Source organism: Arctopsyche grandis, chromosome 9, assembly GCF_051622035.1.
Source record: "Arctopsyche grandis isolate Sample6627 chromosome 9, ASM5162203v2, whole genome shotgun sequence".
NCBI classification, from domain to species: domain Eukaryota; kingdom Metazoa; phylum Arthropoda; class Insecta; order Trichoptera; family Hydropsychidae; genus Arctopsyche; species Arctopsyche grandis.
The window spans coordinates 18751715-18776303 of NC_135363.1; the positions used below are offsets into that span (position 1 = coordinate 18751715).

Genomic DNA, 24589 nt, shown 5'->3' on the forward strand with positions numbered 1-24589 from the left:
AATCGGATAATAAAAAGAAAATATATGTAGCTTTGACCCTATCGATACAGTTATACGAAAAAAAAAATCAAAGACAACGCCAAAATAGCATTTTATGGGGGTCAAATGTTTACGAAGAGATAACGCCGCATACGATTAACCTCGCGAAAATTTATGCACACTCGAAATTATTTATCGCAGTGCTACAGATGAGCTCGACTTCAACAAATTAACAGTCAAACTACTTTTTCCACGCCATTATTCAACGGGGGTCGACCCATGGGAACACCAACGCGGCTCATTATCGATGCTAATCCACGGCAAACTGGCGCTTTTAAAAGCTCCGACGGTAACGGTAGACCGCGAATTCAATACATCATGCGATCCTCTGGGTATTTTCGCGTTATTTTGTATTTTTTTGTTGTTGTTTCATTCCACACCGGACGAATCTAATTAGATGTATCGGGTTTCGTGCACGTCTAGAGAGAGATAGGCAAGGATGTGCTCGCCGCCGGGGTATCATTAGCCGATTCGCGATGGAACAATTTCAACGTGGTGCGTAAGCTATGGGGATTTTGCATCGGCATCATATTGCACAAACCATGAAAATTTGAAATACATACTAGCAATATGATTTATTATGCCGAGATAGTTACTAATTTTCAACCGCGATCTACCTTAATCTATGCATCATATATATATATATATATATATATATATATATATATATATATATATATATATATATATATATATATATATATGTATATATATATGTACTTCGCGATTAGTTTCCTCAGATATGTAATAGTTCCATGCAATTCGATTTGCTTGGATATAAAACATGGATACTTGAAAGCTATATTATATCCACCTATTATGCAATTCAGATCTATGTGTACAAGAACGTACATACATATATTGTATGTATTAGAGTTAGAACTTCTCATCTAGTGGGTTTCTGCAGATTTCTGGGAATAGTTAGTTTAAAATTTAAAAAATCATATATCGTAAAGAATGATCGTTAAGGCATTTAATATTCAATAAAGACAATTGGATAAAGATAGAAATATGTACGATGTACATACATATATTGTACGTGTTTAGATTCATTAAATTCGGACAATGGAGAACATCTTCATGAGTTTGTCTTTAGTCATGTGAATGATTGTGAAAAAAAATTAATGGAAAGGAAAATTTGTTCCATTTGTTCTCGTAATGGTTTCAGAGGCTGCTACATATTGTATGTACATATGTTTATTATATTGTGTAGATATTTTATTTATCGGGTGCTATTTCCACGTTTAAACAAAAAGTTTTCAAGGCGTGTAAACTCGACCACCCTTCATTTCTCCGAATGGTAATTTTGGTCTCAGAATATTAAACGCTCGTACTTAGAAAACATTAAGGCGTTCATTTGCAAGTGTGCGAATTGTAAGGTGCGTTTCCTGAGAAATTTCTCGAATACAAGGAATCCGATGGAAGTTATGCCGCTGCGCTGCTGAAAGTGCATAAAATGCACCGCCACTGACTTCACCTGCAGGCTAGCATCTAAAAATAAAACGCAAGAGAGGAGCGGTTGCTAACGGTTCCCGCATAGGTGGCTCGTGGCGACCGTCCCATTATTAATACGTTTCGCATAATCGAATAAATAATGTAAATAATAATAGCCTTCCGTATTGGTCATCGATGGAATATTGCTCGCGTGAAAAAAAAAAAACAACGTAGCTTTATATTAAAGTTTCGAACGTGTTACTACATAGAGGTGTATAGTATGTACATATGTACGCATTCGAGTGTCAAGGTGAACTCGGTTTTTTTATATATTAAGTATGCGAATAAAAAATCAATTATAACGATCGATAAGTGAACTTGACCCATTACGACCACTCGTAGATGTAATAACACCAATCATTTCATAACATCTAATAAAAAAAAACCGAACCAATTTTGTTTGATTTACTCAAATAACATCTATAGGTATAATATATGACAGGGGGAGGAGAGGATGAATTAATTCAAACTAGATCGATTTTATAGGCGTACGTAGTAAATCTATAATACTTAAGAAACGTGTTGTTACTAAAATATGTAGCTATGGAGGTGAAATGTTAGATGACAGTTGGATAAAAGAAAGAGATAAAAACTCAAAAGTCACCCAAAATATGTAGAAGAAAGCAAGCAAGGAAGGTACATATAATAAGTAGATGATTTGAGGATATCCAATTTTTTTAATGCGGGCTAGGAATATTTTAAGTACTAGGAGAACTAACTTTAACCTCGAGATTTGTTGAGACGAAATAAATTTGTGCCTAAGGCTGGCCAACAAAGATTGTAAAATTCTTTGGTAGATCATAATTTGATATTGTCCATATGAAAGGTCTTTGACTGGAAACGATTTTACATATCCTCTTGAACAAGCATTACTGTTTGACATTGGGTTTGCCTTGCATATACATTACCCATTAAATTCATAACGCGTCGATTTCGATTAATTCCATTATTAATGGTGTAAGTATGACGGTATGTTTGCATCTGTTCAACTTGTTCTTATTTAAAGGAAAGCGTCACGTTTAAAGGGTTAAAGTCGCACTGTATATTCGATGCATTATTATTTAAGTATGAATATGACATCGAAACACACTTACGCACATGTGTTGTTTTTGTGATTCGGAACACGCTCCGGTGCACACAGCATTCGTCACGTTCAAAATTCACATGCGTCAAAATCCAGAGAATGCCATTTGGGGTGTCGGCGAAATTCACTTTGTCAAATCATGAATAATGCATCGCAATCTGGTTCAAATTCGGCCAGTCATCACCCCACCCCATCGGAGGGATGCTGACGATGACTCATTAAACGCATTGATTTATCGGCGATATCGACGCAAGAATCAGCGCGAAACCGTCACGTTATAAAATATGTACGAGTATATCTAATAATAGTTAAAAATAATCGGTAGTTTGATTTACGATGTTTTATATTTTACTATCGCTCATAAAAATTCATCTTGACCGTGAAAACAATTAGCATAGCTATAAATAACATTGGCGCGCGTTCGTCTCGTAAATTTTTTGATTCAACAAACATAAAAATAAAATACATGCATCTACTATGAAGATGACAGTTCGATTATGCGACTAACAAAAGAATTGTTTATTTGATTTAATATTAAAAAAATGGATATACCGTTTGTTGAATATGGCCCTCTCATTACATGTATGTCAAGTTCACAAGACGCATTATGTATGGCGACGACGAACGAAATGCGATTTTATCTCAGAATTGCATATATTTTGTACGAACACACCTTTTTTATGGACTCATACTTTTTTTACAGATACGTAAAATTGATACTGTTGTACATATGGTAATATTTTTTATTTAATGTAGATATAAAATTTCACAAACATACATATGTACATATGTATGTAATTACGGCATTGAAACAACTTCATTACAAAAATACTATGTAATAATATGTAGTCTGAAATCATTATAAAATATTATAAACATGTAGATATTATTGTATAAAAGTTGGGTTGAATACGAAAAGTTGTTTTTAGACAATAACAAAATTTTGAAATTATTCACTATATTTTTGGATATCGTTTGGAGTATCTGAAGTATTTATTATATACATATACATACATGCATAGGTATAATATAAGAATCTGCCGAAATTCTAATATTGCCAGCCATTTATTAAATAAATTCTCTTAAATTGAAATTTCATTCATTTTTAATGGATCAAATACTATAAAGATTACTTAATTGGTATATTTTGGCAATAGGTATATACATAAATTGCTCTAGCATTGAATTCAAAGTTGATTTTTCGACTTATTTTCTTCCATTTGGATTAGAGTTGCAAGTAGTTCAAAACATATCTATGTTAAATACATTATCCCTGTTGAATAATAAGATCTCCTATAGCTGGAATTATAATATATAATTGAACATTATATCATTAAAACGATTTTACTTGAAAATATGAGTGACAGAGGCATGCTACATTCGGATTATTACAAATTTAATTGGATATTTTTTACACTTTAAACAAAGTCGCATATCTTTTTTATACAATAGTTATGTAGAAAGGCAACGTTCGAACGCAGTTCGTTAAACTCACTCAATTCGAATATTGATTTTTTATGATGATTTTTTGCACCAGTTGATCGTGCATCGGCCCCATCCATCGTTGCATTCAATCGCTGTCGGAATTTTTGCATTCAGCCTGCATAGCCCTTCACCGGTCCGTCGTTGCAACCGCTACACATCCTCTGACATAATATCGACCCACTCCAAAACATATCGAGTGATCTTCACAATCCATTAGCATAAGATGTGTGTCGGACGGTTCGCGTGAGATTTATCAACAGCAACGTCCGCACTCGGCAATGGCGAGTTTTACAGTTAAAGAGCAGACGCTGGAGCGTGGGCGGACAAGGTTACCTGCGGCTCATTAGCATCGCGACAGGTGACACACATTGTATATGCCGAGGAGGTTCCCGACCTTATTGATAACCGTCTCGAAAAGATTTGCTGCGAGTTCAACGGCACCCACGGATCAGATCGTGCGAAGATGCTAGCGGCATTTTAATCTGTTGTCTTGCGCCCGTCAGATCGGATAGATAACGCGACCTGAAACCGGACTTCAGCCTCAGCTGACACCATCTCCTTAGCAAGGATATCAAGCGCAAAGTAGCCGGGGTCTCGTGTGTCGTGCTTACGAAATCGGAAAAAGGCAGAGTGTTTAACGGTAAACGTGTTCCGTAGTTGCATTCGCGATGTCGACTTCATCAGATTCAGATTGGCTCGGCTTTCTTGTCCGTCAAGCTCGATGACCCAAACCGTAGGGGTCAATAACGAGCGTGACCCGTATGATGATTTCCATGCGTCCCGTATTATCATTGTTACGTTGGCAAAGTGGTCCGAAATTGCAGATCATCCGCGGCAATCACACTCGTTTCTCATTCAATTGATGTTTGAATACAATCTGCATCTATCTGTTTTTTTATACTTTCATGCATTAGCAAATTAGATTCCAACACACAGATGCAAAAAATACACATGCAGAAACAATTTATTTGCTATTTGGGATCTACATAGTACGGACAAAGGTCTCGAGCAGTCGTATTATTACAAATGCATATCATTTTCAGAAATCCAATTTAGTGATTATAGAAAGATTTGAAACATAATTTACATGTATCATTAGTACATTGGATGTTTATAATTAAAGTGTATATTTTTAATGTACAGATAATACGATGCTTAACTGAAACTTGAAATATATATAATTTATTAGCATTGAACTGGAATTTTCGATCGGCGGTACAAAAAACGTGATAGATGTTGCATCATACAGCGGACAAGATTTTGCACTAAACCTGATTGTTATCTAATGTGACGTTTATTTTAAACAAACTGCCTTGTTTTGCGTTGTTCAACATATACACGCTTAAATATAACGGATTTTTAAACAGAATCAATCTTAATTCCACGAGTGTTCAAAAACGTTAATGTCTCTATTGAAAATTCGTCCGATGGAAAAACCCAATGGACAATTTTGCATGTTTACGACCTTTGTTCGCATGTAAGATAAGTTGTAAAATGACTCGAATATCTTTTGGCGAAAGTCCGCCGATTCCCGTTAACAAAACAGATATGAAGAGACTAGAATGTGGGTTAATGTTGAGCAAATAAATACCTTCAATTTTATTCGCAAATACGTTCAATTCGATTCGATAATTGCACGATGTACTAAACCATATCGAATTGAAATTGAATATGAGACCTCGAATCACTAATCATATCATATACGAAGAGAATGGACCAATCAAATAATTAGATTTCAAATTATCATACCTTACATATAAACGGAAAATTGTATGGAATGTAAAGATTCATAGCAGCTTTAAATAATTAGGTTTCCATGTAATATCATTGCATTCGGGTTTATGCAAATTACGTCTTTTGTGCAATTGACTGTCGAACTGTTCCGGATACCCAATTCCAACGTCTATGACCTGGCTGTCGTATGCGTCATAATTTAGCACATCATGTCTAGGCTAAAGCGCCTAGTTAATATCAGACGACTAGCTGATCGCACTGAAAGGAAAATATAATGATCTTTAACCAACTTTGCATCGATTGCAAAATATTTAATATTTTGGCGACATTTTTGGCAAAAGGATGCAGTCCCGTTCGAACAAGCAAGACCTCATTGACAAATACCAAACCAGTTTCGCGGTCACTGGCCCACAGATAAATAATCAATCGACGACACTTTTTGACTTCAAATTATACTCTGTTATTGAATTACAAATATGGATCCGAATTAGACAATTTTGTATACTATTCATTGTATTGACTTTGATATTGTATATCGAAGAAAGTCATATTCAATTGACATACAGACATATATTTTTATTGTAGAATTGAACAAGTCTCAAAGTCTAAATAAAAGTGAAGGATATCCATTTCTGGCACGCTGTCATATCGTTGATGGATGTGAATACAAAACATTGAACATATGAAAGTATGTTAACGACAGCTATGAAATAACGCTTTCATGTAAATAATTATTGCATTGCTGCATCTGCATTAGACATTCAACCAAAATGAACGCTTTATCTAAGGTCGTTTTATTACAATGGCTAACAATTCGTTAACAATTCAACGTAATGCGAATTGATTCATTCCGAATATCATTAAAACGAACGGGTTCTTCGGTCGCCATAGGCGTCCTCCGGTTCTCATGTCCTGGTTAAATATTTGATGAGCGAATTATTCATAGCGCGTGGGACGTTCGATGGCGTCTTCTTCTTTGATAAAAATTCACTCGATTACATATTCATATGTGTATGTATAACATTTGGGTGTGTCGCGAATTTTTCGGGAAACGTTGGTGTGATTGATTACAATATGCATGCCATTTCATGGAAGACAGACTCAACCATTTATCATTGTGAACGCCATTATATTGTATTGTTTAAAGCCTTCGTGCTGATTTTCGACACAATGTTATTTCGTTTTTGTTTGAAATTTGATCCTCTTTAGTTCATATTACAATTGTCTATTAAATATTTATCGTATTTTTGTTCATTTGCATTACATTGACAGTTGAATTAATAAGAAGACCTTTGATTGATTTCTATTACTTATTGATCATTAAGGAGATACGCTTTTTAGAAGCAATGTAAGGCCCTATTCCAACACTTTTTATTCAAACATTCCATGAACAAATTGTTTAACATCGGACATTCAATGTAAACTGTTGCGCTTGCGAAACGCATTGAATAAACTGTTCTAGGTTTTTTCCTCAACAATTTTTTTTTCGATTTTGGAACTCAAGCCCCGTTAACTGTTCTAAACTCAAATACAGACACACATCAGATGGTTATTTATATATGTAGGTAGATACATACATCGATTGCTGATTTGAATTGGTGGTGGTTAGAGAGACGGTGCGTTCTTCGTAATTGCCGATACAGTGGACACGCGTGTCGGAATGTCGATGCGTACGTGACGTTGTGCCCCTGGTTTGCCACCACTGATCTATTGGCCCATCAATCGCTTTGGAACTGTTACGTCATTATTGTTTTATTATGCGCGACGGTGAATGAACGAGACGTAGACACTTCTCATTACGCGGAATTGCAACCGCTAATTTTAAATATGCAAATTACGTATAAGGAATTTATTTTTACGGTTGCGTGGTCAGGTTTAGTGTGGGTTTCGTGTGGATTCGCTCGTCGATGTCACTCGGTGCATTATACGCGAATCGTCATTGTGATGATTTCACAGTCATAAGAATGTCCATAAGATTGCTGGATTCCTTACTGTCCTTTGTAAATAAATCACTTGAAAGTATGAATAAAAGTTAAAGTGAATGCGTTTCAAAGACTGTATGCACCCTACGGGACATTCCAGTTGAATGAAAAGAAACAGCCATCATCAGAACCGTTTAACCGTTGTAACATTGCGGACAACCTTCTAAGTATGGTTGCCTTTTGCAGATCCAACGATAGCTTTCATTGCCGACAAGCAAGCTAGCAAGCACCCTTTCAGAAGCAATAAACATGTCTTGCTTTCAATTTCACCGCTACATTTCGCCGGGGCGACCGCTTCAGCTACTTTGTATGCAAAAGAATCTGTGAACGCGGACGAATTATCTATCGTACTTCGGTATACCTATATATCACTCGAGAAATTTTCAACGTCAGCGGGTAGGTTTGGATACACAGAATTGCGCAATCGTACACTTAATTAAGACATCACGAACCGACGATTGTTGACGTTTAATGAGATACGAAATGTTTCATTGCCATTATCGCAGTTTTTTGCTTCTTCGTTTTCATTGGGCAGAGATTTGTTGAAACTGATCGTGATAATCATGATCGTCGTTTAGCAAGCTCAATTTTTATTCCCAGCGATAATAATAATTCTTGTCACGCCCCTACGCTAATGACATACAAGAATTGAATTCAGAAGTGTCTTACACATTTTTTCAAACCTTACAAATCGATTTTTAAGCACACACACGTTGAAAATCAAATATTGTTTGAATACGTAATTTCATATATCTACGTATGTTATTGATTTTATATGCTATTGCGTAAGTAGAAACCGTACCCTTTCAGACGCAAAACTTATATACATATGTAGATGTAGCTATACTTAATTCAAGTTATAAAATATAAATGTTTTAATTCAAAATAGTTTTATAACAGAGAAAAGAAACGTTTTGTAGATGTAATTGTAAATTCAAAAAGTTAGCTAAATAGTCTTTAAAAAGATAAGTGTAGTCGCAATCAATTTAATTTCATTGTCATTGCCAAGGGTTTGTTAAACACGTAAAAACCGGTATTTTCAACGAAAAAAATGTGCTTACATTGTTTCGCTGTTTCAAATTATCATCAACGATAAAATGTGTCGATTTGGTTTGTGATAATTTTCGTTCGGATTGTGGTTTTATAACAGTTTTTCATCTCGTGCGAGAGTATTTTACGAATGACATAACCCAGTGGCATCATCACACACAATGCAGAAAAACCCCGTTACAGATTACACAGGTATAAATAATACACACTTTTAAGTATTATTTTCCAATTTTGCAACACTCTCTCGAGAGCCGTGTAAAACTTTCCCATCACCAATGTTCGACGATTGTTTTCTTTGCCGTCTTTTTTTTCATTTTTCCACTCTTGTCGTTTTATCAAATTTACTGTTAACTTGATTCAATTGAACTGCAATGGAAGTTTACTGTAACTATTGTTATATAGGTAGTGCATACGTATTATATAAATGGAACTAACGTTTTTGTTTTGTTTTGTTTTGTTACAGCTCCCACATTGAGTGATACGACCGATTTAGATGTATACGATGGAGGTAAATATACTTTTTGTATTTCATACAATTATGTAGGGTACACCTTTAAACATTAATCAATTTTTTCAATGGCGTCTCTTACATATCAAAAAATTAACCTTCTAACTTAATCGGTGAAAAAACCATTGCATTATTTTTTTTGCTAACATACATATGTATGTACATCGTCGCTTATTGAACTTTGTTTCGTTTGCCCATTTCAATCGACTTAAAACAATAAAGAGTCATGTTTTTTTTTTAAATAACATACAAAGGTACATAACATTTTTTAATCATTATTTTAAAATATTTAACTTAAAAGCACGTCGTGTAATAAATATAATTAATACGCATCTTTGAAACATTTGTAAGTAATGAAACATTCGTACAGTACGAATAATTAAGTTAGACCTTGCTCGTCGTTTTTTCATTTTTCCTGAACGAACGATGATGTTATACACGACCTTCGTACGTCACGTTTTTATTCTCAAAATTATATTAGTTTTAATACGTCTAATGATTCGTTCGATTCGTTTGTATGTAAGGCGGTGCGACCCGCGCATTTGTGCGGGAAAACGTGTGAGGAAAAAAAACCAAGTATGATTGTGCGCATCACTTGGAGGTGAGCATAGGTACATCTAACAATCGTCAATGATATCATAGTATTTGGATAAAATTGCCGAGGATACCAGCCATCCTTTCCGGACAATCATTGATTTTTCATCGGTTTTCCTTCGATTGCATCGGTGCGTCAATTTCATATAGGTGTGTCCGTCGTATTATAGTAATCATACGGTAATAGCCCGGAGTGCACGTGGGAATCTAGAATTGGAGTAACTGTTGTTTGTACATACATACATACACACAAACGGGTCAGTCTCATCGCGATCGGATGAGATACCCGCTCGGAAATTGCACGGAGATGCAATTTTTATGCAAATTCGGTGAACTCGCAACGGGCGAGGCGAATCGGCGATACGATCGCCAATTTATTTTTATTTTTATTATTCATTTCCATTTTATTCGTTTAACGACCAATTTAAATTCGAATTTGAAATCGAGCAATTTATTAGGATGAGACTTGTAAAATTACTCTATCGCGTTCCTTACAAAAGGAAACGTGTGGGAAACGCGGTGTCTAATAGTGCTTTTTTTTACGTATCCTCTTAAAAATCGTTTCGTTAATAGCGTGTAATATTTCATATTCAATGCAATTCCATCGATTTATTCTCACGATTTATCAACGTATATATTTTTAATTAATAAAAATAATGTTACGAATGATTTTTCTCCACAAAATTCATTGCCTGGCTAAATTTGAACAGCATTTAAGTTTGGTATTGATTAACGAACACAGATTTTAAAGAAATTTATTAAATTTTAAACAAATTGTATTATTTGAAAAAAAAGTATACTATTTTCTTGATTAAAGTTTCTCTAGTAATACAATTTTGCACTTCAAATTCATTCGATTAATTAAAATTAAAATTAAAATTGATATAAAATAAGCATTCATACTTTTATCATATTGTTTTTATGAAACTTGTATCCGAAGTCAAAAATATTCCTCATGTTTGTTCGATTAAAATTAATTGACGAATAAATTCAACGTTTTATTGATGCGTCGATTTTCGGAAGAGTTTGACTTTATTTTTATAAACAATTGCTCACAATGTACATATGACACGAATCGTGAATCACCTCATATGTATTTGAAAAGTATTCAGGACATATGTAAAGTTTAGATTTTCATCTAACAATACCATCTTGGCATCCATAACACATAATCAGCGACGAGAGGAATAAATTTACACTTAGCTTTTTAAATACATCTTACAATTGAATTTGTCGCCCTTCAGTTAAGAGTCGCGGCACGCCACTGTTAGTCATCTATTATATTCAGTACATACTCAATAATATAGATATGTACAAAAAGTATCTTTTAAAAATTTTGCACGCCGTTCTCGTCGTGACGAGACCATCATCGGGATCGTCGTCAAACACAATGCCATCTGAAATCGAGTAAAAAATAAAATCAGAGTAAAATTGAAAATGAGAATGGTCGAACGAGACGTAATACAATGACTACACTACTACTACTACTTCCAGCAGGTGACTGACAAAACGAACACGACGCTCTTCTGCAAGACCACCATGATCGTGGTTATCTGGCTTGTAGCCAACACGCGACATTCTACACGCTCAATTTAATACACAAAAATACCCAGCATGTGTAAGTTCTTTGTTAATTTTTTAATTAAATTTATTTTGTTTCGCAGCCGGCTGTTACTACAACTTCCAACACTATGGAGAAGGCGACAGAATAATGACGAACGAACCGTGCTTGAATTGCACGTGTCACAATCGAATGCTCATGTGCTACTTGAGGGTTTGTCCTTTCACGAAACCCATCGGTCAAGATTGCAAAGTAGAAAATAGGGGAGACCAGTGCTGCCCTATCATCACCTGTCCTGACGGTAATTTATCTCCATAATAAACATGATCAAATTTATATTGATTGTGAATAACGTTTCACTTCAATTGCAGTACCCGTGGACTTGATGTCAGCCACTACCTCGTCTCCTTCAGTCTATTCGACCGAAGTTGGCCACCACGACAACTACGGATGTTCGATTGACAACAAATTCTACTCGGAAGGAGCTAGAGTACCTTCGAAACCGAACAAACCATGCGAATTGTGTTATTGCATTAGAAACATGACCGCTTGCGTAATGCAAGAGTGTACGCTGCACGTTGAAGGATGCACCCCAGTTTATCAGAAGGAAGTATGTTGCCCGGTTCGATACTCCTGCGGTAAGCATCATCCTAACTAAACTTATTTAATTAATAAATAAATTCAATGTAATCATGATTTTTCATTTGCAGATCATCCCGAAGGTGAGGAGCCACTCATGCTCGATTACTTGACAACTACTGAGAGACCTACCCCTGGATTCATGCTCACTACTACGTTGCCTCCTGGTTACACTAGCGAATGTTATTATCGCAATGAGACTTATGCCGATGGAGCTTGTATAACCACTGATAAGGCTTGCGAGCATTGCTACTGTATGAAGGGTGATATGGTATGTGCCGTTCAAGAATGTGGAACTCCAATGGAGAATGAAGGCAAGAACTGCACTGCACTTCCAGCTCGAGAGGGTCAGTGCTGTCCTGATACTTACATATGTGATGGTGACCAAGAAACCATAACGACTGTCGATGACCTGCTCGATGATCAAAAACCATTGAGGGATCATTTGACTACTCCTAGTGAAGATTTCATTGAAAAGGCTTCAGATGTGCCGATCCTTGATGCTGAGAAACACGATGAAGAAGAATCTACAACAGCTGGACAACATGATTTGGCAACACAAACTAGGGCTGAAAAGGGTGAAAGCGAAGAAGAAAATGTAGAAGCAACTACTAAGTTCGCCCATCCTGACGACAAGTATCATTCAACTGAAAAACATACGACAGATCACTACATTACCGAAGCACCTGTAGTACCAGGTGAAGAAGAAAGTACAGAACCTAAGGATAAAGACCAGAAACATGATGCTGTTGACGATTTACAACAAACCACTCTGGGCGAAGATGAAATTATTTCTGTCACTGAAAGTCACGATGACCGACGTCCGGAATTGGAAATGGATGATCATAAGAAACCCGATGAGAAAGAGACTACCGTACACGACAAATACGACGAAGTTACTGAACATAAGGTATCTGAATCATCTACAGAGCATGAAGTTAAATTAGATGAAGCTACAGAAGCAAAGGGTCAAGAAGTTACAGAACATGTGAAACATGATGCTGTGACGGAGCATGATGGACAAGAAGAAGTAACTGACCAGGTGAAATACGATGAATCTACCGAACATGTGAAACATGATGAAGTAACTGAACACGAGAAACATGATGAAGCTACTGAGCACGTAAAACACGATGAAACTACTGAACACGCTAAACACGGTGAAACTACTGAGTATGTGAAACATGATGAAGCTACTGAGCATGTGAAACATGATGAAGCTACTGAGCACGTAAAACACGATGAAACTACTGAACACGCTAAACACGGTGAAACTACTGAGCACGTAAAACACGATGAAACTACTGAACACGCTAAACACGGTGAAACTACTGAATATGTGAAACATGATGAAACCTCTGAACATATAAAACATGATGACACTACCGATACCGACAAGCATGATGAAGCTACTGAACATGTGAAATATGATGGTGTAACAGAACACGAAGAACAAGAACAAGTTACTGATCATGTAAAATATGACGAAGCCACTGAACACGTAAAACATGATGAAACTACTGGGCACGTTAAACATGATGAGACTACTGAACAAGAGAAATATGATGAAGCTACTGAGCATGTTAAACATGATGAGACTACTGAACACGAGAAATATGATGAAGCTACTGAGCATGTTAAACATGATGAGACTACTGAACACGAGAAACATGATGAAGCTACCGAGCATGTGAAACATGATGAAGCTACTGAGCATGTGAAACATGATGAAGCTACTGAGCATGTGAAACACGATGAAACCACTGAACATATAAAACATGATGACACTACCGATACCGACAAGCATGATGAAGCTACTGAACATGTGAAATATGATGGTGTAACAGAACACGAAGAACAAGAACAAGTTACTGATCATGTAAAATATGACGAAGCCACTGAACACGTAAAACATGATGAAACTACCGAACATGTGAAACACGATGAAGTTACCGAGCCCGATAAGCACGATGAAGCTACTGAACATGTAAAACATGACGAAACTACCGAGCATGTGAAACATGATGAAGTTACCACACACGATAAGCACGGTGAAGATACTGAATACGTGGAACATGATGAAACTACTGAGCATGTGAAATATGATGAAGTTACCGAACACGACAAGCACGATGAAGCCACTGAACACGTGAAATATGATGTTGTGACAGAGCATGATGAACAAAAACAAGTAACTGACCATGACAAACATGATGATTCTACTGAACATGTGGATCATGATGAATCTACTGAGCACGAGAAGCATGATGAAGTTACTGAACACGTAAAACATGATGGTGTGACGGAATATGATGAACAAGAGCAAGTTACTGAACATGAAAAACACGACGAAGCTACTGAACATGTGAAACATGATGAAGTTACTGAGCATGTAAAACATGACGAGGCTACTGAACACGAGAAACATGACGAATCTACTGAGCATATGAAACACGATGAAGTCACCGAGCTTGAAAAGCATGATGAAGCTACCGAGCACGTGAAACATGACGGTGTAACAGATGTTGATAAACAGGTTACCGAGCAAGAGAAATATGATGAAGTTACCGAGCATGTGAAACACGAAGATGTTACGAAACCCGACGAACAAGAAGTTACAGAACATTTGAAACCAGAAGATGAAACGCCACAATCGACTGAAAAATATCCTGGCGACATTGTATCACATGAAGATGAGCATGTAGTATCTACAAAATCACCATTAGAAGCATCAACAACTTCCCATGCTTTCGATGAGGAAGTTGAAGGCTCTGGAGGTGTAGATGACGAAATTTATGGCCAAAAACCAATAGACGAGGTTGTACCCCACGAAAAATCAACTGTCAAATCAGACGTGTCTGATCACACACAACAACCAGATAAATTGTTCACTGGAATACATGATGTAGATCACAAAACGCACGAAACCATTGACGACACGCAACAAACGATGAAACCATTAGTAGATGATGAAGAAAAAGAAGAAGACGCGCATGCAACTAAAGCATATACTGCTAGTACCGAGAAACCTGGCTCCGATATCTTATCACATACTGACGATCGATTCGAACATGGTGAAGGAGACCAAGGTTCCGGTGATGCTCAACACCCAGATGACTTTGATTCAATATTTACAACTACTTCTGAATTCTTGACAATCCCTCCACTAGATATTGATGATACTAAACAAGATGGAGAGCAAGGCTTCACAGATGATGGTTTGATATATCACGAACCACACGTCACATCCATAGCACCTGAGAGTGAAAAAGAACATGTTAGCGACGATGAAGGAAAATTGACGACACCCGTTCCACATATATCTGAAATTAGTTCAGAAAAAGTTCCCGTTACGAAAGCAAGTGATGAAGCACCGGAAGAAGGCGAACCCGATGTACATGTCGATAAAGATAAGACATCAGACGTTCCGGAAACGACAGACAGAGCGCATACATCGCCCAAAAAAGAAGATTCCACTGAAGTTCCAGAGCCAGCTGTTGATTCTTATACCACTCATGCTGGTGAAAGTTTGCCACATGCTATCACTACTCAATCTTCTGAAAAATCTGATGAAGCTACTGACAAGGAAGTATCTGAAAAGACAACTGAAAAATCATCAGACTTCACCACTGCCTTCGGTACAGAAACAGATCAACATGTGTCAACTGATGCTTATGATCATGATTTCACAGAACAAAAACCAATCGATATTGTTCCACAGCCTCCTCGTATTCCTGGCGAAGGAAACTGTTTCATCGACGGAGTTTCTTATGGGGATGGAGCCCATATTCCACCGATTAGTAAATGTCAAGCTACTTGTCAATGCGTTAACAGTGTAATAAAGTGCGAACATATTCCATGCTCGCCACCTCCTCCAGACATGAAAAACTGTCAACCAATACTTCATGCTCAAGAAACTTGTTGTCCGTCATACATTTGCGAACAAGATGGAGCACCTGTAATTATATCCGATAGTCATACTTATGAAACTACAGCAGTGCCTTCGCATGATGTTACAGAACAAGGTGATGCTCACACTGTTCCTGAACAAGATGAAATTTCATCTGAAAAGGATGACAGTTTATTGAGTCATACTGCGAGACCTGAAATAGATCACACTGGCTATGAATACATTAAACCAGGCCACAAAACACCAGAAATTGTTGAAGAACCTATTGAACCATCCGTATACGTGCCAGACTGCGGAACCAGTGGATGTTCGATTGATAGAACCAAATCTACCGCGGAACCTGCGAGGGAAGATCACACGTCTCCATCGACCGATGATGAAAAATATCAACCAACGACAATCAAATCCATACCCGACTCAGTTACCGGACAAAAAGAACACGATAAAGATGGAGAATATACAACCGAAGGTGGTGCGGCTAAAGTTTCAAAGAAAGATGAAGAAAGTGAAAAACCATTTATTCATGATGACGCTGAAGATCACACAAAAATAATTTCTGATGATGGAGTCACAGAAAGCGTCTTGGACGTTGATTCTACTACAAGTAAGAAGATTCATGAAGGAGTAACTGATGTAAGTCATGTATCTGAAGAATCGACCGATAAACAACATGCAATTGGATCTGATGACGAAATGAAGACAGAAGCACCGAAACACTCATACGATGAACAAGAAGTTGACGAGCCAAGTGATTATACTACTGTATCATATGATGATGATTTGGGAGAACCACACGGTACTGATGAGCATACTTTAGACGAAGACGAAGACAAACAACATGGTACTACGAAACATCCAATTCACGACATTTCTGAAGGCATGGGCGAAGAAATCGAAGGCACCACTGAATCTCACGTTGACCATATTCCAACAGATGTTAAACACAAAGATGTGTCTGAGAAACCTGCTGGCGACGAAGATCATATAACTGAAAAGGTACCATCGTCTGATGACGAAAAACATATTGGTGAAGAAACACCATCTGTGGATGATACCACTGATAAATTGCCGTCGTTAGGTGAAGAAGAAGATATGATCACGCAATCACCAGAATTTGATGAAAAAGAACATGACACTGAAAAATCATCTTCTGAAATTGACGACAAAGAACATGAGACTGAAAAATCGCCATCTGAAATCGATGACAAAGATCATGTTACTGTTAAATCTCCATATGACGTTCACGATGAAGAACAGATTACCGAAAAAACTCACATTGATGATGATAAGCATCGTGTGACTGAATCCGACCAATCACAACCTGAACAAGAAACTGAAAGGTCTCCAACCCACATTGATGGACAAGAACACCTCACTGAAAAACTGCCTTCAGAAGACATTGGTGTTACCACAAGTAGAATACCTGGAAAGGATGAAGATGAATTAAAAACAACTATAAGTGATTTATCAGAATCTCACACAAAGGATATCTCCGACTTGGGTACAACTGCTATACCTGTAGTAGAAAAGACAACTGTATCATCGGACGATGTTAATAAAATTGGAGTTTCTGTATTGCCAACTGACGTGGTTGAAGAAGATTGTGGTTCTTCAGAATGTGAGCCAAAGAAATCTGAAGAAAAAACAACCGAAAGTGGAATCATTGCGGTTCCAGTAGGAGATTGTGGAGAACTGGGATGTCAAGTAGAAGTTGAATATACCCGAGTTCCTGTTGATAAACACAGTACCGAAAAACCAACTGGAATAGAAACGGATTGTGAATCTGGAGATTGTAAAGTGTTACCAATTGAAGTGCAAACACACAAAACACCAGATTGCGGTGATGCTGGATGTGCTGCAGACGACCAAGAAAATATAATTGGTACTGATTCTGATTGTGATGGTCATGAATGTCAGCCCCAAGCTCATGACACTACTAAAAAGCCAACGTATGATACATCTCATACACCAACACAAGTAGATTGCGGCGAGGCTGGCTGTGGGCCAGAGCATGGTGTTGATATTTCAAAGATCCCTGAAAGACCTTGTGAAGGTAGCAACTGCGGTACTGGTGTATCTGGACAACACCCAGGTAAAGAAACGACATCGGTTCGAACTCCGGAAGGATCTGAAAATGAAATCACGGATGAGCTTTGCGGTCCAGCAGGATGTGGCCCAGAGGAATCACATACTAAAAAACCACTAGTCTCTGATTGCAATGAATCTGGATGCAAAGATGAAGCACATAAACCGTCACAAGAGGACAAACCAGTTCACAAGGATGGCACTGCTGATTGCGATTCGGCAGAATGCAAGTATCAACCTAAGCCATCTGAAGATTCTGAAGCACCTGAATATACGACTGAGCATAAAATACCGCACGGCGATGATGAGGATTTGCAAACTAATGAAGTGGATGATGAGTTAAAAACAAAACCTGTTGATGTTGATCAGCATCCAATTGAAGGCTCAACGGAAAGTGTAACAGATGATAAGTGCACCGATGGTGTTTGTGGAGAGGCTTCAACTGATAAGACACCGATCGTCACACCAGAAGATGGTCAAGTTACAGATGAACATGCATGCATTGGTGATACATGTTCAATTCAACCGGAAATTTCTACTGATAAACCAGTTGAAGACGATTCAACAGATATAAGCCAAAAACCAGTCGATGAACCAGAATGTACCGCTGAAAAATGTGAACCTAGCGAAATTAAACCACACAAACCTGTCGAAGTTTTACCTGAAACAGAAATACCAGATGAAACATCGTCCGAAAAAGAAGAGCATTTAACTAAGGCACCTGAAGATCAGGATTCTGTAGTGACTGATGTTGCAAGTGATATTGAAAAGACTACTTTGTCATCAACTCATGTCGATAAAGTACCAGATCATGACGAACATGAACATATTGATCATTCCGAACAACCTATCGATACTGAGAAGGGAACCACGTCAACATATGATGTTAATGCACCAGATATCAAAACGGAAGTTCCTGCTATACACGACCATACCAAGACACCTTCTGAAATCGAATCTGGCGAGTATCCTGATCACACCTTGAAAGTCCAAACCTTGTCTCCCGATGATGAATTTGAGAAGCAAACCACCGCAACACCATCAGATATTTATAAAGATACAACAGAAGGCGAAGGTGTTTCTAAACCACACGATGAAACTAAGGAGGATATTACAACTCAGAAATCGGTGACGGACTCTACCCACGTTACTAAGAAGGTTGACGAATCTGATGAAGATGAAACCGGTTACCAAAAACCAATTGACCACACTGTACCTGAATCAGGGTATGATGATGTAACTACTGTAAAGGCTGATATTGATTCTGGCGTGGACAAAGAACATGCAACTGGAAAACCTGATGTCGATGGCGAAGAAGAAAAAGAAAAGGTTCCACATGTAACTGAAAAGCAAGATGGAACAAGTATAATCAAGGATACAGAGGACCAACACACAACTGAATATTCTGATACAAGGACGAAGGGAACGTCTGAAAAAGCACCATCGGAAGACGGGTCACAATTTACGGTACGACCAGTTGTCGTCGAAATATCTACAGATAAACAACAAGAGTTAGATACCAAAGCACCGGGTATTTCTGATGAACAAACTACTGAATCTGCTTCATCCAAACCAGGCACTAAAGATGAAAAACCTGAGGATAATCTTGACACTGTTACTAAACAAGAAGACGAATCACAACAAACAGAGAAACCAGATTACGAAAGGAAGACTGAAACACCCGATATTACTCACATTGATCACATCACTGGAAAACCTGATGATCAAGATGAAAAAACAGGTAAACCTGAATATGACACAGCTGAGCATTCTACCCAACACTATGAGACAACACAACACGACGAAGAAGAAGGAAAACCTGAAACTGAGCATAGTACACATACTGCTGGTGAATACGATATTGATAAACATACAGAGAAACCTGAAGGAGAGGAACCTGTAGAATCTGCCACTGAAAAACCAAGTGAATCGAAAAAACCAAGTTCATCAACAGATGAGAGTGGCGATGAGCATGTGACGCAAGTAAGTGAAAAAGATAGACCTGAAGTTGACGAAGAAGTCACTGAAGTATCAGAAGCTGACAAGCCTCACCGTGAACCCACAGACCATAGTACTGAGAAATATGACGATGGTACCGAAAAACCAAAGTCACCCGAACACGTTGATGAAGAAACTGGTGTAGATGATGGAAAAGAACACGATCGTGAAACAACAGAGCGTTATGATGAACAGAAACTTGAGAAGAGCACCGAAGGTCCTGAAGCTGGAAAAATTACTCCGATTATTAAAGATCATGAGACACCAGAAGAAGGTACTGAAAAACCTGCTTACGACACGAAAACAGAAAAGACTGAACCTCATGTAACCGAGCAAGATACTTCGAAATATGAAACATCGTCCCCAGAAACTGGACATGATGATCATACACAGCGCCTACCTGAAAAAGCAGATGATGATGATAAGGTAACGGAATATCCAGAAATTAAATACACTGATATTACTGAAGTTTATGAAATGCCCGAGCAAGAAACAAGAAGACCGGCACTCGAATCAGATGCTCATGTTATGGAAGTTGAAAAAGAAACGAAAAAACCAAGCGTACATGTAGAAGTGCCAACGAAAGAAGATGTAAAACCAGAACATGAACTAGAAACCGGAAAACCACACCATGAAATAATAACTGATAGACCGCATGATGAAAAACATGAAATTTCAGAACAAGAGAAGAAAACAGAAAAGCCCGATTCAGAACCTTTAGAACACATTACAACAAAATATGAACAGCCTGATGTTGAATCTACCGAAAAAGTAGTGGGTGAATCGCTAAAACCAGAGCATGATGGAGAAACTGAAAGACCACACATAGCATCTACCCAGCAAGATTCTGAGACATCTGAGCCCGAAGAAGAAACTACTAAAGAAAGCGAAATATATGATAAGGACACGAAGGTTCCAAGTGATGCAGATGAACAAAAAACTGAAGCGCCTGAATATAAACCATCAAAGGATACTCATGAAATGGAACCGGAAAAAGAATCAACAGAAAAGACTTTGATAGATGTTACATCATCTTATGAAAAAGAAACGAAACGACCGGAATCCACACTGCCGGTTCAAGAAACTGAAGATGGTGGAAAGGTCACTGAAATTCCTGAACATGACAAAGAAATAGTTGTTGATGAAGAAGGCACACTTCGTCCAAGTGTTCAGGATAAGGATGAAGAACATGCTACTGGTAAACCTTCTAAGCCTATTGAGCAAATCGAGCCTTTGGATGAACAAGAAACCCTTCGGCCCGACATTGGAGATGAAGAACAGGTTACTAATGAGCCCTCTAAGCCAGTTGACCATGAATCTACTGAACATGGAAAACCATTGCACGAAGATGAAACTAGAAGACCTGATATTGGTGGTGAAGAGCAAGTTACTGGAAAGCCTTATGATCATGTACCTACTGAAGACGGAAAACCAGTGGATGAACAACAAACTCTTCGACCGGTTGTTGGAGATGACGAAGAGATCACTGATGAACGAAAGCCTTTGGATGAACAAGACACTCTTCGACCGGTCGTTGGTGAAGAAGACATCACCGGCAAACCTTCTCTGCCAGATCATTCTGCTACTGAAGATGAAACTAAACGACCAGGAGATAAGGAACCAGTTACTGTTGAGCCATTTGAGCCTGTTGATCACGTTCCTACTGAACACGGAAAGCGGCCAGATATTGGAGATGAAGAAATCACTGATGAACCAACCAAATCCGTTGAGGATGCTACCGCTGAGCATGAAAAACCATCGGATGAACAGCACACTCATCGACCAATTTCTGAAGAAGACAAAACTACTGATATACCTTACAAACCTATTGATCATATTCCCGATGAACACGAAAAACCATTGCACGAAGGAGAAATTAAACGTCCAGTTATTGGAGACGAAGAAGAAGTTACCAATGAACCTTCTGAACCTATCGATCACGTTCCCACGGAGCATGGAAAACCATCTGATGAAAAAGAAACAAGACGACCTGTTGTTGGAGATGAAGAAGTCACTGAAGAACCTTCTACGCCCTCTGACCATGTTAGTATCGACGAAGAAAAACACACTCGTCGACCCATTTCTGGAGAAGATGAAGAATCTACCGACAAACCATACAAGCCTGTTGATCATATTCCCACTGATCACAAAAAGCCTTCGGATGAGCAAGAAACCCTTCGACCAGATATCGGAGAAGATGAAGAATCTACCGACAAACCCTACAAGCCTGTTGACCATATTCCTACTGATCACAAAAAGCCTTCGGATGAGCAAGAAACCCTTCGACCAGATATCGGAGAGGATGGAGAATCTACGGATAAACCCTACAAGCCTGTTGACCATATTCCTACCGAACATGGAAAGCCTTCAGATGAACAGGAAACTCCTCGACCAGATATTGGAGAAGATGAAAAATCTACCGATAAACCATACAAGCCTGTTGATCATATTCCTACCGAACACGGGAAGCCTTCGGGTGAGCAAGAAACTCTTAGACCACAAATCGGAGAAGATGACGAATCTACTGATAAACCCTACAAACCAGCTGACCATATTCCAACTGATCATATTACGCCTTCGGATGAGCAGGAAACTCTTCGACCAGATATTGGAGAAGATGAAGAATCTACCGATAAACCTTACAAGCCTGTGGACCATATTCCTGCCAAAGACGGGAAGCCTTCGGATGAGCAAGAAACTATTCGACCACAAATCGACGAAGATGATGAATCTACTGATAAACCCTACAAGCCTATTGATCATATTCCTACTGATCACGGAAAGCCTTCGGATGAGCAGGAAACTCTTAGACCACATATTGGAGAAGATGAAGAATCTACCGATAAACCCTACAAGCCTATTGATCATATTCCTACTGAACACGAAAAGCCTTCGAAAGAGCAAGAAACCCTTCGACCAGATATCGGAGATGAAGAACAGATTACCACAAAACATCCCCAGTCTGATTATGATGAAAAAACTGAAATTCCATATCACGTTAAGACTGAAAAACCATTTGTTGATGAAGGTATTGATTATACTACTGATTCTGAAATAAAAGAAACCGGTGCACCAACCTTGGAATTGACTACTGTTGGAACTCCATCAGGTGATGTTAAAACTGAGAAAACAACTTCAGAACATCCAGATGATCATACATTAAAATCTGACGAAGAAAGAACAACGGAGAAATCGGAAGATGTTACTGGAGAACATGTTCCAAGTGATGAACAAGGAACGGAACCACCGGGACATAAGCCTGAAGAAAAACCAGAACATGATCACAACACAGAAAAACCACAGCACGGTCTTGAAACTGTGGTGCCTGAAGATGGTCAAGCAACAGAAAAAGCTACTTTGTATCCTCATGATTACGACAAGGATCATACGAAGGAACCTATTAGCGATGAAGACGATGAAATTAAATCCCAGCATACTACTGAAAGTGATATCACTCACACAGAAAAAGAAAAGGTTACGCCGCACGGTGGATTATTCGATGAAATCACTACCATTAGACCATTGGAGGATGCCGATGCAGAGAAACATTCTGATGAGAAAGAACATGTAACGAAACATCCATCAGAATTAGAATCTAGTGAAAAAACAGATAAACCATCTGATGATACTACGACTGAACATGTAGCTGCAGATCACGAGACCAAAGAACCAGAAGTTCCAAGTGAAGATGTAGACAAAGAAACTGACGAAGTAAGTCATACTACCAGCAGGCCTCTGCCAGAAACAGCACACTATACTAAACCATCGGCATCATCGACACAGTCACCATTCGATGAAGGTTACACGTCGAAATACCCAATGGTGCACCATACCAAACCACCATCCCAAGTACACGATAAATATCCTGATGAAGGCGTACCACAATTACCAGTACCACACCACGACCATCAAGTGCCCGATTTCCACGCACCGTACGGCGGAAACGAACAAGACTATGAAGATGAAGACCAATCTTTCGGACCTGGAACTTGCAGATATGGAGGAAAAGTTTATGTATCAGCTCAACAAATACCAAGAGACGATCCTTGCGATTTCTGCTTCTGCTTCAGGAGTGATATTATTTGCTTACAACAGAGCTGCCCGCCACCAATACAGCACTGTCACGAAGAACCGATTTCTGGTTTCTGCTGTCCGAGATACGAATGTCCCGTGTCTATGGCTACCGTCATGAATGTCACGACGACGACCACGACGACAACGACGACTTTACCCCCACACTTCTTGTCTCATGCATACAAAGGAGCCGCCCAACGCCGAGGATGTCAAATTAAAGGACAGGCATACAAAGTCGGAGAATTTGTACGATCTGCATCAGGTCCCTGCTTACATTGCACGTAAGTTATACTTTCTTTGAATAAAATACTGGTTTTAATTTATTTCATGCAAATTGATTTTGTAAAGTTTG

General features: G+C 38.3%; 1 protein-coding gene across 1 annotated transcript in view; it reads left to right on the plus strand.

Moving 5' to 3' along the window:
• tnc (tenectin) overlaps positions 1-24589 on the plus strand; it is a 43677-nt gene that overhangs the window by 18841 nt on the left and 247 nt on the right. Inside the window, exons 3-6 of the mRNA XM_077437946.1 lie at positions 9332-9376; positions 11635-11832; positions 11903-12169; positions 12242-24518. Of these exons, the coding sequence (XP_077294072.1) occupies positions 9332-9376; positions 11635-11832; positions 11903-12169; positions 12242-24518 (12787 nt within the window). The remainder of the gene's footprint in view (positions 1-9331; positions 9377-11634; positions 11833-11902; positions 12170-12241; positions 24519-24589) is intronic.